This window comes from Heterocephalus glaber, unplaced genomic scaffold (genome assembly GCF_053883595.1).
Source record: "Heterocephalus glaber isolate CG9 unplaced genomic scaffold, H.glaber_assembly_v1.0 deba00001600, whole genome shotgun sequence".
NCBI lineage: Eukaryota > Metazoa > Chordata > Mammalia > Rodentia > Bathyergidae > Heterocephalus > Heterocephalus glaber.
In genome coordinates this window covers 2,604,629-2,621,043 of record NW_028258372.1, presented here as the reverse complement: position 1 = coordinate 2,621,043, position 16,415 = coordinate 2,604,629, and the positions used below count along the sequence as shown (strand labels likewise).

At 38.4% G+C, this 16,415-nt stretch overlaps 1 protein-coding gene across 1 annotated transcript in view; it reads right to left on the bottom strand.

Moving 5' to 3' along the window:
- Ints7 (integrator complex subunit 7) overlaps positions 1-16,415 on the bottom strand; it is an 85,825-nt gene that overhangs the window by 63,536 nt on the left and 5,874 nt on the right. The window contains exons 2-4 of the mRNA XM_087194253.1: positions 14,392-14,521; positions 13,562-13,708; positions 4,283-4,420 (exon numbers count right to left, since the gene is read on the bottom strand). Coding sequence (XP_087050379.1) covers positions 4,283-4,420; positions 13,562-13,708; positions 14,392-14,521 — 415 coding nt within the window. The remainder of the gene's footprint in view (positions 1-4,282; positions 4,421-13,561; positions 13,709-14,391; positions 14,522-16,415) is intronic.

Genomic DNA, 16,415 nt, shown 5'->3' with positions numbered 1-16,415 from the left:
AGAATTTCATTTCTGCCTTACAAATGGACAAATCTGCACATACGGCTACATGTTTTGTTTTGCTCATAATTGTTCAGTATCAGCAACACCTAACCACAGAATATCTTCTTTTATATGAATTCTTGAAAGCAAACACTATTTGCATTGAAATTTTCATAGTGAATAATTTTTTTTAAAGTCTCACACTTTATCCTGGAATAATTATTGATAATTTCAACTTTGTGAAAAAATAATGATGATTAAAAATCTGCAACTTGGCAAGAATCAAGGGAGTGGGGTATTTATATTATTCAGTACTCTAGACTCACATTTAAAAAGAGGCAGTTGTACTTCCTGTTCTTAATAATGCAGTGAAAATTACTAATTTTATTAAGTCTCAACTCTTGGGTACATGTGTCTTTCCTATTCTCGGACGAACTGGAATGAACTCGTAAAGCATGCAGTGGCACACTTCACAGGATGACGGCATGAACCAGTAATCCTGCATGCAACATCGTAGCTGCGCAGTTGCCTATCTGGTAGACACGCTCTGGAGGGGTGAAAAGAGCGAGCTTGGCACTTGAAGGCAAATAATTGAATTTGTTGTCAATTATAATTGAGCTTAATTTTTGAAAAATTATGGAATTTCACAAAACTTCTATTTGCCACCACGAGCTTGAAAACAATATTTAAAAGCCTTTCCTGATAAAAATGGTGGTAACAGTAACAAGTGTGGTTCTCTGGTATGACACAATAAAATGAGTGAACATCTGGCAGACCTGCATCACACAGAGAACCAGTATTTTCCCAAAGATCAAAGCATAAGTTACTAAATCACACATTTACGCATAAAGGCTTTAAAAACACCGTACTCCTCCCTATCTAACTATGTATCTGTGTTAGATGAGATTTTCTTCCCATACTTTAATCAAAACAACATATTATAGCAGCTTTGCTGAATGCAGGTGTAGATGTGAGATCAGGCCAGACATTAGAGATTTGTAAAAATATTCAACACCACTCTTCTCACAAAATTGATTTTTCTTTTGGAAAATAATTATTTTCATAGATTTTTATGTTAAAATATTATGGGTATGTTATTTTTAAAATGAATAAATGTTTTTAACATTAAATTTCTTATAGTAAATGTCCATAGACATAGTCCACATGAATAAAAGCTCTTTGAGAACCTCAGTAATATTTTAAGAGTGTAAAGGAACTCTGGTAAGTTTGAAAACCACTTTTCTAAGAGATCAGTCTCACAGACACATATAAAAGGTATGAAGTATTTTTGAGGTGTAAGGGGAGCAGTCCACACTGACTACCAGTGATGGCGAAACTTTCAGAGTTTTCAACGATATAAACAGCCAGCCTGTGGCAGCACATGTGCCATAGGTTCGCCACCACTGCTAGTTCATGTAGACGACAAGGTCCCAGCTCAGAGAGCTCCTGCTCCTGCTCCTCACTCTGGGTGAACCCTGAGTTTCTCAGAGGCGCCTTCTCTTCACTCCAGCTCACTGTCGCTTCCTCAGAGACAACCCGAGCTAACACAGCTCACTCAGGCCTAAATCTGAAATTATTTTGTGTCTACATAATAACAGGACCTAATCATCTTCACCTGTCTTCCTGGTGCTTAGAATAATAAGTAGACATGTTGGCTACTCAATAAATATTTCTCCACTAATTGCATAAAAACTTTTTATACCAACTCAAAATTTAAAAACCTGTTACAAGGCTTTAGGGTCAATAACAGCAAACAAGAAGCCTGTAAGTTTTAAAATCTAATAATAATTTTAAAATTCTTAATGCCAACATGTAAACATGCTGAGACTGAACAAAATCATCTGCTCTCATTCCTGTCACAAACTGCACCCTCCCGTCAGGCCTGACCACAGCAGCAGATGGTCCTGCTCTCTTAAAAAATAGCTGGTGCCAGGGGACCAGTGTCCCTCTGACAGGGAGCCAGTGCCCTTCAGCTGACCACAGCTGCCACTCAAGGTCACCCTCTCACTGCCAATGCTCTCCTGGTCCCTGAGGCATCTGAGCCCCCAGCTCCTGCTCTGTGACACAGGGACTTGCTCACTAAAGTAAGAAATCTAACCTTAAAATAACAAGTCAGATGCAGTTCTGGTAGGACGGACAGGAAGAATGGGACTAAACAGATTCTTAAGGTTTTATTTGGCCAGCTACTCTGATCTGTTTAATATTCAAAACTGACAGAAATGCCAAGACAAAAAATTGTGTTGGCTGAGACATGTGCTCTCAAGCCAGGTCATTATTTCTAGAGGAAGGGGTAAACGCTGATCTCAAAAATAAATGTTTAATTAATTTTATGCATTGGTGTGTTTAGCTAAGTACTTTGGGCTTGCTTTCCTAGTAGACTACTTTTTATTTTTCATATCTTAAATCCAAGTAAGACTGGATTTACATAAACTATTAATTTATTTATGTGTTTACTGGGTTATCAATTCCATAAGCGAACAATGTTATTTCTATGTTAGTCTCATTTTCCAAGATAGACCAGAAATCTCATAATGGAAATAAAATTAGCTCTGCCAAGATGAAAGTAATCATTATGTAATGCAAACATGTATTAAAATAAAAAATAAAAACCTGAAAGAAAAATAAAAATAGCTTCTGATAACATGAAAAAAACCGGACTATAAAGAATTTTCTTATATAAAATTTAAACATTAAAGTATAAATTTAGAATAAAGTAAATTTGGCTGGGAATGGTGGTCCATGCCTGTAATCCCAGCACTTGGGAGGCTGAGGCAGGAGGATCGCTATGAGTTCAAGGCCAGCCTGGGCCACACAGTGAGTTCAAGGCCAACCAAGACCCTATCGCAAAACAAGCAAACAAACAAACAAAAACAAAAACAAAAACCAACCAAACAGTGAGTTCAATTTAGAAAAGTACCTTTGGAATCACTGGATGGACATGCTTGATCATTTACTCTGAGAGACCCTAAAGCACTGACACCTCAGCAGTGCCCATGAGATGGTGACTCTTCTCAGGGATAGTTCATCAATGGAAGTAGTTTGGAAAAATTCTCTCAATACCAATGGCTTTTAATAAGGAAAAAGTATGCCTATTTTCAAAAGCATAAATGGGGATTGTATTTACTCAGATATTTCTCAATTACTAAAATTCTTAGCTTTGAGGAACAAAAATAAGAACTTTATGATACTTTTTACTATTCTTTTCCAATGAGTAATCCTAGGAATTCGGAAGGTTTGAGAAAGGATCTGATGAGAAGAATATGTGTATAATTAAAATCAAAGACAGGTGATGACTATTTCAAGTTTTATCAACTATAGCTGAGAATCTTAATGGAATTGTTATTTATTATTTACCTGATTATAAAACTAAAACTAGTTTGAGCCGGGGATTTAGCTCAGTGGTTCCGCCGCCTGCCTTGCAATCTCAAGGTCCCAAGTTCAATCCCCGGTACCAAAAAACCAACAACAACAAAAACAACAAAAAAAACCTAAAATGAGTTCATGGTAGGAAGTAGAGAGATCTATAACAAGAAAATAATTATGTATAAACTTACCACCTAGAGGCAACATTTTTCATATATATCCTGCCAGTCTTTTTCCTATTCCATAAATACACACATTTGTTGTAAAGTTACATTACACCCAGTGCTTGCAAGTGAATATCGGTAGCTACACCTTAAGCTGATTCCTTGGGCTAAGTTCTACAAGGCGGTTTTCTGGGTCAAAGTTAAAGCTTTCCCCACATATTACCAGGGCCACACTCTTAGACACCCGTGAGTCAGGGGATAGTACTGTACCTTTCACAGAGGGTAAAAAGTCAAACATGGTAATAAAATCACAGTCAACATTTCATCCAAAAAAAAAAAAGAAAAAGTCTGTTCTGTAAGATAACAGGGTACAATATAACACTCTGAATAGTTTAAAGTTGGTTTTAACTCAAATTACTGTCTTTGCCAAACTACCTATGGCCTAGATGCCCAACAGCTGCACACGCAGGGACAGGAGAAAGCGGTACTTCGGCGCTATGATGAGTGTGCGAGAAGCTCCTCAGTGGACAGCGCTTCCACTACCACCAAAGCCTTCCTGGACTATCCCATGCTGACCTAGTCTTTCTGGAAACTACATTTGTACTTAAGGTTTCTATTTTATGCATTTCAGCCTTCTTTCCCCAGCATGCTGTAAACCCTCCTGGAAAATACACCTGGCCATTTTTCCCCTGGAACCTTCAGTGTTGAGATACTAATCAGTGATGCCTTAAAAGCTCTTCTTGGGAAGCCCAGCTACAGGAGGCCGAGCTCACTTTGACTGTGCAGAGAAGTTTGCAGCAGCGAAGACAGCAGCTTCAACTTCCACGTTATCATGCGAGTCCAGACTCTGGCGAATGCTGTGATGAGCGTTTTTCCTCTCGGGAATTATTGATGCCAGGCTTCCCAACATCCTGCCGAAACAGAAACCCAAGGACAGAATACGATAATCTCAGGGTCAGGAAAGAAGGAACAAGGTAACCTGGATTATCAAAACTGAAGTTTGAAGGTCATTCCATAAATCTCAGGCTAATAAAGTCTAACTTTAGGAAGTAAGCAGTGACTCAAATTCTAAACAATCTACACACTTCAGTATATCAGAAATATTAAAACAGCTTCCTTAACACAAGCAAAATTGCTAAAAATCATCCTGAAGTACATCCCAGATACCAAATAAGGCCCAGAAGTGAAACTTTTGAATTATTAAAGCACCAAAGTATCAATTTTCCAATGTTGCATAAAGAAGTCCATTTTAGCAAAGCATTAAGAATACAACAGTTTTGCCACTAAGCAGATTCACAAAGTAAAACAGCAAGACTTTTCCAGTCTGTGTCCCCACATCAATACTGGTGCGATGCTTTTCAAATCTGTCCTCAGCAGTGAGGTTAGAGAGCGCCCCCTGGGGCTCACACCAGCATCTGCAACGAGGAAAGTCGGGTCTGGAAAGCACCATCCACTATAATAAAAACACAAAATTAGAAAATAAAAAAAAAATCTATACTTTGTAATATAAACTACAGAAAGCAAAGATGGAAAGGTCCCCTCAGCAGAAATGCTTGGATTTTACAAAGCTGCAAACAAAATAGTGAAATGAACAAAACCTACAGTGTTCTTACAATAACAACTTTCTTCAAAGTTAACACTCTCAGTAACTTCTAATTTAACATGTCCTCACCTAATTATTTTATGAAGTCAATCAATTACACATAAGCAGCTGAGTTCTTATAAATAAGATAGTAAAACAGATTAAATTTGTAATTTATAATCAATGTCAACTGAAAATTTTCAAATTGTGTTTGCCAAAAGAAATAACAGATGGATTCCACATTCCTAGGGCAGATAAGGTGAGCCAGTCCCAGCACCCAGAAGGAGGCTCCCCCGCCAACATTCCACACTCCTAGGGCAGAGAAGGTGAGCTGCGCGGGCGCCAGAAGCACACCCCCCCACCCCCAGGGAAATGAGAAGACACGGAAACAAGCCTCAAAAACAGACTTCCAGATCACCTACAGCAACTCCAAAGGGAAATGAGATGGAACAATCTGATACTCAACCACCTGGACTCTCTGAACTGGCAACAAAAGAGGATCTGGGAAAAATGAAATCAGAAATAATTTCTCAGATAACAGCAGAGATTGTGGCCATAGTGCAAGACATGATTAATAAATCTAGAGAGGACACAGATAAAAAAACAGAGGAGCTGAGGAACATGATGGAATCCCAACATAGGAAATAACTGGAATCCATAAAACAGATGCAAACAGATTTCCAGGAGATTAAAAACTCCACAGGAAGTGTGCTCACTTCGGCAGCACATACACTAAAAACTCCACAGGAAGTTTACGCAGCAGAATGAGCCAATGTGAGATTTCACAGAATTTCAGATATAGAAGATAAGATTGCAATTAGTAACCCAGAAAAGAAAAATTTCTTTAAAATTGTAAAGGACCATGAGAAATCAGTCCATCAGCTGCTAGACGATGCAAGGAAGAATAACATAAGACTGATTGGAGTCAATGAAGAAACAGGAGAGAGTGCAGATGACATAAAAAAAAAACTGTTCACAGAAGTGATGGCAGAAAACTTCCCAAGCAGGGGAGAAGAAGCTGACATACAGATAATTGAGGCATATAGGACTCGAGCTAGCCTGGATTAAAAAAAAATCTACACATAGCATATAATAGTTAGGATTCCAGAAATCCAACAGAAGAACAAAATTCTACAAGCAGTGAGAGAAAAGAAACAAATCACATACAAAGGAAAGCCCATCAGAATCACAGCAGACTTCTCAATGCAAACCCTCAAGGCAAGAAGAGCTTGGAGTGATGTATTGCAAGCCCTAAAGGAAAACAGCCTCCAACCCAGATTGATGTACCCTGCAAAACAATCTTTCAAAATTGATGGAGAAATAAGATACTTTCATGATAAAGAGCACCAGAGGAACTTCATGAATACCAAACCAGCACTCCAAAAAATTTTAGACAACATCCTAGGAAAAGACAATAAGGATCACAACCCCAGGAAGCCCAGCAGAATGAATCCATTGGGTGTGACAAATTAAACGCAAAGGGGGAGAATTCAACAAAAAGAAAAAGTCATGACAAGGCTTTTAAAACTTTTAACTTCATCTCCCTAATGAGTGTATAATTCAGTCTTGTTATTGTACTGATTAGTATTTTTCTGATTTTCTGATTCTATTTTTTTTTTTTTTTTTTTTTTTGATACTAGGGATCGAACTTGGGTCCTTGTGCTTGCTAGGCAGGCCGCGGAAACACTGAGCTAAATCTCCGGCCCTAAAATGTACTGTAGACTCTGACACTTTTCGAAAGATGCATTCTCAATTTCTGATTCTAGAGTTGCACACCTTTCCTTGTGCTGTACTGGCTATTTATCCTCTTCTTATGTCTACTTTTTAATTGGGTTGTCTATTAATGAGCTGTAAGAGTTCTTTATATATTCTGGTCATAGGTTATATGCATTGGAAATATGGTCTGTTTAAGGACTACTTTTTATTTTAATGATGTCATTTAAAGTTCTAAATATTGATGGAATCTCATTTATCAATTTTTTTCTTCTATACATCATGTTTTTTGTATCCTAGGTAGTTCTTGCCTACTCTAAATTCATAAACATTTTCCCTTATAATTTCTTCTTGAAGTTTTATACTTTTAGGCTTTCTTATTTAGGTTCATAGAGCCCTTCAAGTTATTTTTATGTATAGAAATAAAGGGTTGAGGTTAATATTTTATATATGGATACCAGGTGTTGTAGTGCCATTTGCTGAAAACACTATCTTTTCCTCAGCTCTTGAATTGAGTTTATATTCTATAAAATGTTAATGTTAAATAATCTTTCAAAACTCAGTGGGCCATATATGTGTGGTTTTATTTCTAGATTCTCTGTTTTATTCCAATGATCTATATGTCTTTCCTTACACCAATGCTACCTTGATTACTGTAGCTTTAGAAGAAGTCTTAAAATTAGGTACTAAATGTCTTCCAACACTGTTTTGTATTTCTTTTTTAACTTTTCTAGGTCCTTTGTACTCCTACATAACTTTAAAATTTCAATATCCAATTCATTTATAGCAAGTATACATAAACCTGAATTTTTATATATACCTTGTTTTCTAATCCTGTTAAATTCAAATACAAGTTCTAGGGGCTCCTAGAGATACCTTAGTATTTTCTCTGTAGATGATCATTTCATCTACACATATTTTGCTTCTACCTTGCCAATCCTATCCTAATTGTGTCATTTTATTGCCAGACTATTTTGTTTTGGGCCTAGGTTTCAAAGTTTAATGGACAGATGAAGAGTAAGCATATCTGCCCTTGTTCCCCACCTTAAGGAGAAAGCACTGTATCTTCTCCATTCATATAAGGCGTTCTCGATGGAAGTATGGAGTACATGTCTTTTAATCTGTTGAGAAGGTTCTGTTCTACTTCTAGTCTCCTGATAGCTTTTACCATGAACAGCTGTGGAATTTAGTCCAATATTTTTTCTCTAACTAGTGACAGGATCATATGGTTTTTCCCTTTCCTCTGTTAAAATGATGACTTTTGGGGATGGATCTTCCAATGCTGAACCAACACTGCCATCCCTACAATAAAACCACTTTCTACATACTGCCAGATCTGACTTCTAATAGTTTGTTTTGTTAAACAAATTTCTATCTATGTTCATACTTTTTTCTTCTGTTATCTTTATCCAGTTTTAGGATTAGCACAATGCTGATTTCCTAAAATGAGGGGAGAAGTGTTCCTTCCTTTTTTTGCTTTAAATGTTTGATATAATTTATCAGTTAAAATGTATACGAGCCTGTTGTTGTCATATAGGTAGGTTTTCAAGGTAGGAATATACTTTCTTTAATAGGTGCTATTCAAATTTTATATTTCCTCCAGAGTTAGCTTCATTAATTTGTCTTCCAAGGTACTTCTCAGAAGTCGTCAAATTTATTTCAAAACAGATTTTTGAAATATGCTTTCTATATCCTTTTACATTCTGTAAAATCTGTGGTAATGTCTCCTAGGTCTTGATATTTTAAGTTTTAAAATGTATAATTGATATTGTGTAATAGGAAGTAAAGGTCTAAATGAGCAGGGGAAGTGGGAGGGGTAGGGGAAAGGAAAGAAGGGAAAAGAAAAACATGAGAAAAGGAAAAAAATGGAAACAAGCTCTTTGCAAATAGGGAAGGGTGGAGGGGGTTGAAGGGAGGGCAGGGGAAGGGAAAAAAAAAAAAGAACCAAGATACTCATGCAATGGTACCAGATCCCAATGATGTATGTAAATGTATTTTACACCTAAAATGTACCAATAAACTTAATGGGGGGGGGGAGAAGTAACAGATGACTATTAATCCAACACTTTCTACCAGAAAAGATTAGATCAGGCTAACACTGACACACCCTACCCCCCAGTTTGCTACTATGTAATAGTAAAAATAGGGTACAATCCATTGGTCACTTGCTAAAAATATTCCTGGATATTTTACAAATAACACATAGCACTACATTTCAAATACTACAGACCTCTTCCTGCTTGTTTTTCCATCTGTTGTTTTAATTTATAAGTTTATAATAATAGGCAAAAATCAGAACATATTTAAAATACTTCTTCCCTATTAAGCCCCTTCAAAAACTGTTTAAATTATTTATTTTTGTGGTACTGGGGATTGAACCCAGAGCCTCATGCATGCTGGGCAAGTACTCTACCATTGAACTACATACCCAGCCCTTTCTATTTTATTTCGAGGCTGGGTCTTTCTAAATTGCCCAAGATGGCCTTGAACTTGTGGTCCTCCTGCCTCAGCCTCCACAGTAGCTGGGATTACAGGCATGGGCCACACGTGCCTCTCTTTTTTTTTTCCAAAGCAATCTGATATGGCTGGAGATGTAACACAGTGGTAAGCTGCTTGCTACCAAGGGTGAGGCCCTGGGTTTGATCCCCAGCACCATAGTGAATAAATAACATTAAAAGTGCTGAGTGTTTGAAGGGCATCACTTTTGCTTTTCTTCATGAGTTTCGACTTTTTATGTTTTGTTTTGTTTTTTTGGTACTGGGGATCGAACTCAGGACCTTGTGCTTATGAGGCAGGCGGTGGAAACACTGAGCTAAATCCCTGGCCTGAGTTTCTACTTTTTAATAAATTCTCCTAGGAAGCAAGTTCCTTAAAGTCAGAGTTCCCACTTCATCTTCCTTAAAACAAGCTGTAGAGAACTTTCTACAGCGTGGGCATTCAGAGACCACTTAACCACTCACCTGCCGTTCCTCAGCTCCCACTCTGTGTGGAGTCTGTTTTCCTCCTTAACACAATGCCCCTTCTTCCTGCTATCATAGCACTCCTCCATGAGACAGTCATATTCCTATAAGCATTAAGATCCACCCTGCACCACACCTTCTTTATAAAAGATGGCACTGTGGTCAAAACACTTCACAGTGGGACTGAAAATACCATCGCTTACATGTGCAAACCTCTTTCGAAGTTAATAGCTCCCAGCTGGGGATTTAGCTCAGTGTTTCTGCTGCCTTCCTCGCAAGTGCAAGGACCCAAGTTCAATCCCTGGTACAAAAAAAAAAAAGTTAATAGCTACAGTGATTTTAAATGTTTTGGCCTTATTTCTGCATCTTATCCTATAGGAAACAAATGAATCTATTAAGGCGTGTGTTATTTTTCTTATTTCACATCAAGGAAAGTAAACACCAGTTCATTAGAATGTGAAGTGGGACCAGAACAGGTTTCTGTACACATTCTAGTTAAACTTTATCATTTAGTCCACTGGTTTCTAAACGGAAGTTTAAAAAAATGAACACAATATTTTTAAAATTGTAAGAGTAACTATTTAAATTATTTACCTTTTTTTTTTTTTTGAGACAGGGTCTCACTACGTAGTTCGGGATGGGCTTGGACTCACTGTGTAGCCCAGGCTGGCCTTGAACTCACAGTGATCCTCCTGCCTCAGCCTCCTGAGTGCTGGGATTACAGGCATGTGCCACCACGCCTGACTATTTGCCCATTTTTTTAAAGTATTTTAAGAGCTTCATAGTACAAACTGCAAGAATACGTAGGGCAGCTAGTTGTCTCCTGGCTCAGATACTCGGTTGCCTCTGTCAACATCTGGAGTGGCTTTCACAGTTACATAGCTTGAAACTTTTCTTCTGAAGCACATATTATATGGTTTACAGTCAGGGACAAAAGTATAAGGAACAGCAATGCAGAGATATAACTTAATGAAGAGCATAATAACGCACATAATTCTGATCTTGGCTTTCCCATTCTGAAAGAAGTTGTACTTTATTTTGTATGTGATACAGAAAACATGTACTGAGAAAGGACTGCTACCTAGGATAGATCAAAAACATCTACAATTCTGTAATAAAGAAATAACATTAAAATCTAAATAATCTAAGAAAATGGGCAAAAGATATGAATACTTTCAAAAAAAGATATTATGAACGGTCAAAGGCCACATGAAAAAGTACTTAAATCAGTCCCATCAGGGAAATGCAAATCAAAACCACCACATACCCATCAGAAAGGCTAAAACTTAAAAAGCTACAACACTGGCAGGGCATAGTGGTACATGCCTATAATCCCAGCACTCTGGAGGCTGAAGTAGGAGGATTGCTGTGAGTTTGAGGCCAGCCAGGGCTATATAGTGAGTTCAAGGCCAACCTAGAATACATAGCGAGACCCTGTCTCAAAAAAAAGGGCTATAGGGTCAGGGATGTAGCTCAGCAGTGCTGTGCTCGCCTGGCAAGCGCATGCTCTTGAGTTCAATTCCTAGTACAGGGGAAAAAAAAGGGCTACAGCACCAAAAATTAGCAAAGATGTATAGCACATAGGCCTCTCATACATTGTGGTGAAGATGTAAAACAGCAACGATGTTAGAAAAGGGTCTAGAATTTCTTAAAACATCCACTGATTTTACTTAGACATATGTATTCACCAGTAAGGATGTATTTCACAAAAAAGTCTTAGAATGTTCAGAGCAGCTTTATTTATTAGAGTGCCAAACTAGAAACAATGTGCTCATCAATAAGAGAATAGATTAATTGATGTTATAGTCATACAATGGGAACCACTTAGCACTTAAAAGGAATGATTATTGATATATATGGATTAATCTCAAAAACACGTTGAGTAGAAGTCTTACAAAAGGAAAGCTACTGTATGAGTCCATTTTCAGTAAGCTTGAAAACAGACAAAAACATATCTACGATGGTACAAAATTCAGAGCCGAGGTCCCCTCTAGGGAGGCGGGAGAGGAGAGGACTCCCAGAGGTAGATGGCATTGTCTGGGTGGAGGTGACGGCTAGGCTTTCACAGGCATCTGTCACTGCTTGGCAAAGGTCCACACAAGGTCTGTGCATTTCATCTGAAGTAAATTTTATATTAAAATCCTGACAGAGCCAGGGATTTAGCTCAGTGGTTCCACCACCTGCCTCACAAGCGCAAGGACCTGAGCTCCTTCTCAGTACCAAAAAAAAAAAAAAAATGACAACTTTGCAAACAAACTGAACCCAAGTTATATATGCTGACCTATTTAAGGACAAGTATACTGTCTGCAATTTACTAGGAAATGTGCTATGCAAATTACATTAATGAATGGATATCTGGATGGACAGATAATGTGATAAAGCAAGCTTAAAGATCAATGACAGGATTAAGAGGTGGTGGGTATTAAGTGCTCATTATAAAATTCTTTCAACTTTTGCCTATGTAAAAAATTTTCACTGGGCAAGGTGGTGCATGCCTATAATCCTGGTACTCAGGAGGCTGAGGCAGGAAGACTGCCTCAAGTTGAAGCCAGTCTGGGCTACACAGTGAATTCAAAGCCAGTCTTAACTAGTGAGAACCTGTCTCAAAACACAAAACAAACAACTAAAAGATTATACAAACCAGGGTATTAAAATATTCGGACTACCTCTCATTATTTATAAAATCCACTTATTCATTAAATTCTATTATTCCTCTTCTTATCTTCTGATAAAAAATAAAATAATCTATGATTGTAGAAAACAATTCAAACATTATAAAGACACATGTAGCTGGGTATGGTGGTACACACTTGTATTCCCAGTTACTCAGGAGGCTGAGGCAGGAGGATCATAAGTTCACGGCTTGCCTGGGCAACTTTTGATTCTGTCTCAAAATAAAATTTTAAAAGTGGTAGATCACTTGCCTAGCGTGTGTGAGGCTTTGAGTTCAATCCTGAGTATTACAAAAAAAAAAAGGAGATCTCTTTTATAACCCATAACTCACCAAAAGTAATCAGTTTATAGAATATGTTCCTCTAGATTTTTTCTGAGCCTGAGAAACACACAGATTAACATTAACTGACAAAAATGAATTAAAAGGCAGGACATTGACAAAAGTACTGAAATCTGAACAGGAAGGAGGAACTGAGGCCTGACGTGGAAAGTGACACCCTGGACCTCCCAGGTAAAGAGGACGGTCTGGCCAAGGAAGGCAGAACTGAGATCTTTAATTTGGAAAACAGAGCTTTAGAACCTGCCCCGAATCACATAGGTGACCCTATAAATAGCAGTTAAGAAGAGAATATGGTTCAAGTATATATAAGACTCAGAAAAAGAAATTTGAACAAAGTAAATTTTTAAGTGCTAAGAAAGAAAAGACTAAAGAAACTACAGAGGTTGTATTTCATGTTCTCTATTAAGTTCAAATAAAAACTGTCACACATATAAAAATGAGTGATGACCCAGAACGGATATAGAAAATTGACAGCAAATAGTAAAGGCCAAAATTCAAAAGGGGCTGGGGCTAAGCTACATCAAAAGCCATCGAGTTACTTGATCAGCACAGAGGGGTGTTCAAGCGCAAGTTAGGCAGTCACGTCAACCACAGCACTATCTCAGATGCTAACTGGAAAGAATTTACACATTGCTCTGGCCTCAGGGTCTGAGTCTCAGTTGAAAACAGAAATAAAAACAAGTGCATAATATATAAATGAAGATGGTAAGCAGGCTGCCTCCTGGGCACAGTTCCAGCCTAGCCCATCCCGCTCGCGGTCAGTGGTCACAGAGGAGCAGCATACCGGAGTGTGATGGCTCTTGCCACAGGGTCATTACTATGAATCACTGAGAAAATCCTTTTCACGAATTCATCCACATTCAGAATCTTCTCCAAATGCTTCTCACTTTGTTGGGTAACTTTAAGAACACACAGCCTCAGGAAATTGTTCCTAGGAAAACCAGAGATGAGATGAATTAGGTCACTTTTGGACAGCAGTATTTAATTTGGCATCAAGGTAACACTAGGGATACTGAGTTTCATCAACAGGCAAATGGGTTTCAACCCTACCATTATCAGCACCAGCACCAAGAGCGACCGAAGGACATACTTGGCTCAACACAGCAAGCACAGGCAGCTGGGTGTGCCGCCGGCCTGGCAGTGACCAGCAGCAGCCCTGGAGGTGGCTTCACCTCCAAACCCAGCCAGGAGGTCAGGGCCCCTCCTCTCTGGCCAACTCTGAGATCCCCTTCTCCTTTCAGCCTGGGAATCGGTGGACACAAGCAGAAAGAAGTGGGAGGGGTGGCAGGGAGGAAAAGGGAAGAGGGTGTTTATCCAGGCCTCACATGTTTCAGACTTCACAGACAGGCAGCTCATGGTATAAAAGAAGTTAGGAAACTAAGCTGGAAACTTTTCAAAACAATCTACATGAAGCCACAGACTTTACTGAAGTCTATATACATAATGTATTAGGGTCATCCTAATGCCACTTAGCCTGTCCCCAAAGAAACAAGTACTCAGAATCATGCACCAATTAGAACCACCTGACCATCCTAGTAGGGAAAGGAAAAAGACCACAACACAAAACAGAAGTAAGAACACTGTGTCAGGAAATGGAGGCTTCAAAAGACTTACCCAACTCTGAAAACATCGGCTAACTTCAGGAATGCAGAATTGATGAGAATGGGGAATGGGTACTTCTGGAACAGCCTAGGAAAGCGAACCACTGCCTCACACTGTTCCCCAAGCTTGCCCGACCTCAGACCTGTCCAATCAGAGGAGAGGACGACTTACAATGTGCGGCTGCAAGGCCAAAACAGCAAACACCAACTTACCGTATCACATGGCAGCAACCATTCTTAACAATTAGCGGGAGTGCAACCTCTACATTCTCATTCAAAAATTAAAATGGCATATAAACTAGTAATCTGGTAAACATGCTTTTAGATGCATAATAATGAAAAAGAATTTTTTAAAAAGATTAAAAATTAAGGACATTCAAGGACATGAAATAAATGTCAACACATTTAAAGGACTAAAATTATACAATTTATCTTCTCTCACAACAATGGAATTAAAAATCAATAAGGAGAAATATATCGTGAAACGTCCCAACTATTTGGTAATTAAGCACGCACTTCTAACTAACCCATAGGTGAAAGGAGAAATCAGAAGGAAAATTAGGAGAGTATTTTGAAGTGAGTGAAAATGAAAGGTCAGTTTGTGGGATAAAACTAGTGTGTCAAGAACACTTATCACACTACATACTTAATCGTGTCAGGAAAGAACAACAGAAGCCAATCAATGATCTGACAAAGGTGCACAAAGGTGCCAACCAACATCATTCAATGGAGAAAGGATTATTTTCTTAAACATGTGATTCTGGAAAAAACATAATCACATGAAAAAAAAATTCAGCCTCAACTCTTAACTTGCTCCATATACAAATATTAAAATGAACCTAAAATATAACACCTAAATTTCAGGGTTAAAATTATAAACTGTGCAGCAGAAAACATAGAGGAAATCTTTCTGACCTTGTGTTAGGCGGAGAATTCTTAGTTAAAACACAGAAGACATGGCCCCCCAAAATAAGAAGCTGATCTCCACTAAAGTTAAACACTGCTGCTCAGGCTGGGCATGGCTGTGACCGCCTGCAACTCCAGCAGCCCTCAGGAGGCTGAAGCAGGAGGATCACAGAGGTCACAAGGCATCTCCTCAAAAAAAGTAACAAAGCAAGCTTCTACTCTACAAAAGATAACATTAGAAAAATGAAAAAGCAAGCCATATAGTGGAAGAAAACATTATAGAACATGTTATCTCACTCTGGGAAGCTGAGGCAGGAGGACCCCAAGTTCGAACCCAGCCTGGACAACTTAGCAACTCAGTGATACCCTGTCTCAAAATAAAAATAATTGAAAAAGGACTAGGGCGGTACCTCAGGGTGAAGGTCCTGGGTCAAATCTCCAATACTTCAAAAACAAACAAAAAACCCTACATTATCCAATAAAGGACTTCATCTATATTTGTTATAACTCAATAAACAATCCATTTTTAAAATGAGCATTATCTGAAGGGAGGAAATATGGATAGCAAGTATAAATATACGAACAGATGTTCAACACTGTTAGTCATCAGGAAATGAAAAGTTTAAATTATAATAAGATATCAGTACACACTTCATAGAATGGCAAAAAAACTGAAATTCAAAAAAAGACCGACAGTACGAAGAGCTAATGAGGATATGGAGCAAGGGCCAGGGAATTAGCTCAGTGCACTGTGCCTGCCTTGCAAGTGCAAGGTCCTAAGTTCGATCCCTGGTACCAGGGGAAAAAAAAAAGGTTAAGGTTCCAAAAAGCTGGGAGACATTACAGGGACTGGGGATTTAGCTCAGTGGAGCCGCACCTGCCCTGCAAGCACAAGGTCCTGAGTTTGATGCCCGGTATGCAGGGTGGTGGGAGATGATATGATATGGAGCAAACATAACTTTCAAACATTTCAGATAAACATGCAAAGCTATATACAGTGGAACCTCAAGTTATGACTGGCCTGACATATGAACAACTTGGGTTAAGTAGGTTAATGGAAGATTATCTGCTTGTTATCTATAGCATACACCCAGGTAAACATCCAGATCTCAGCTGTACTGAGTTACAACC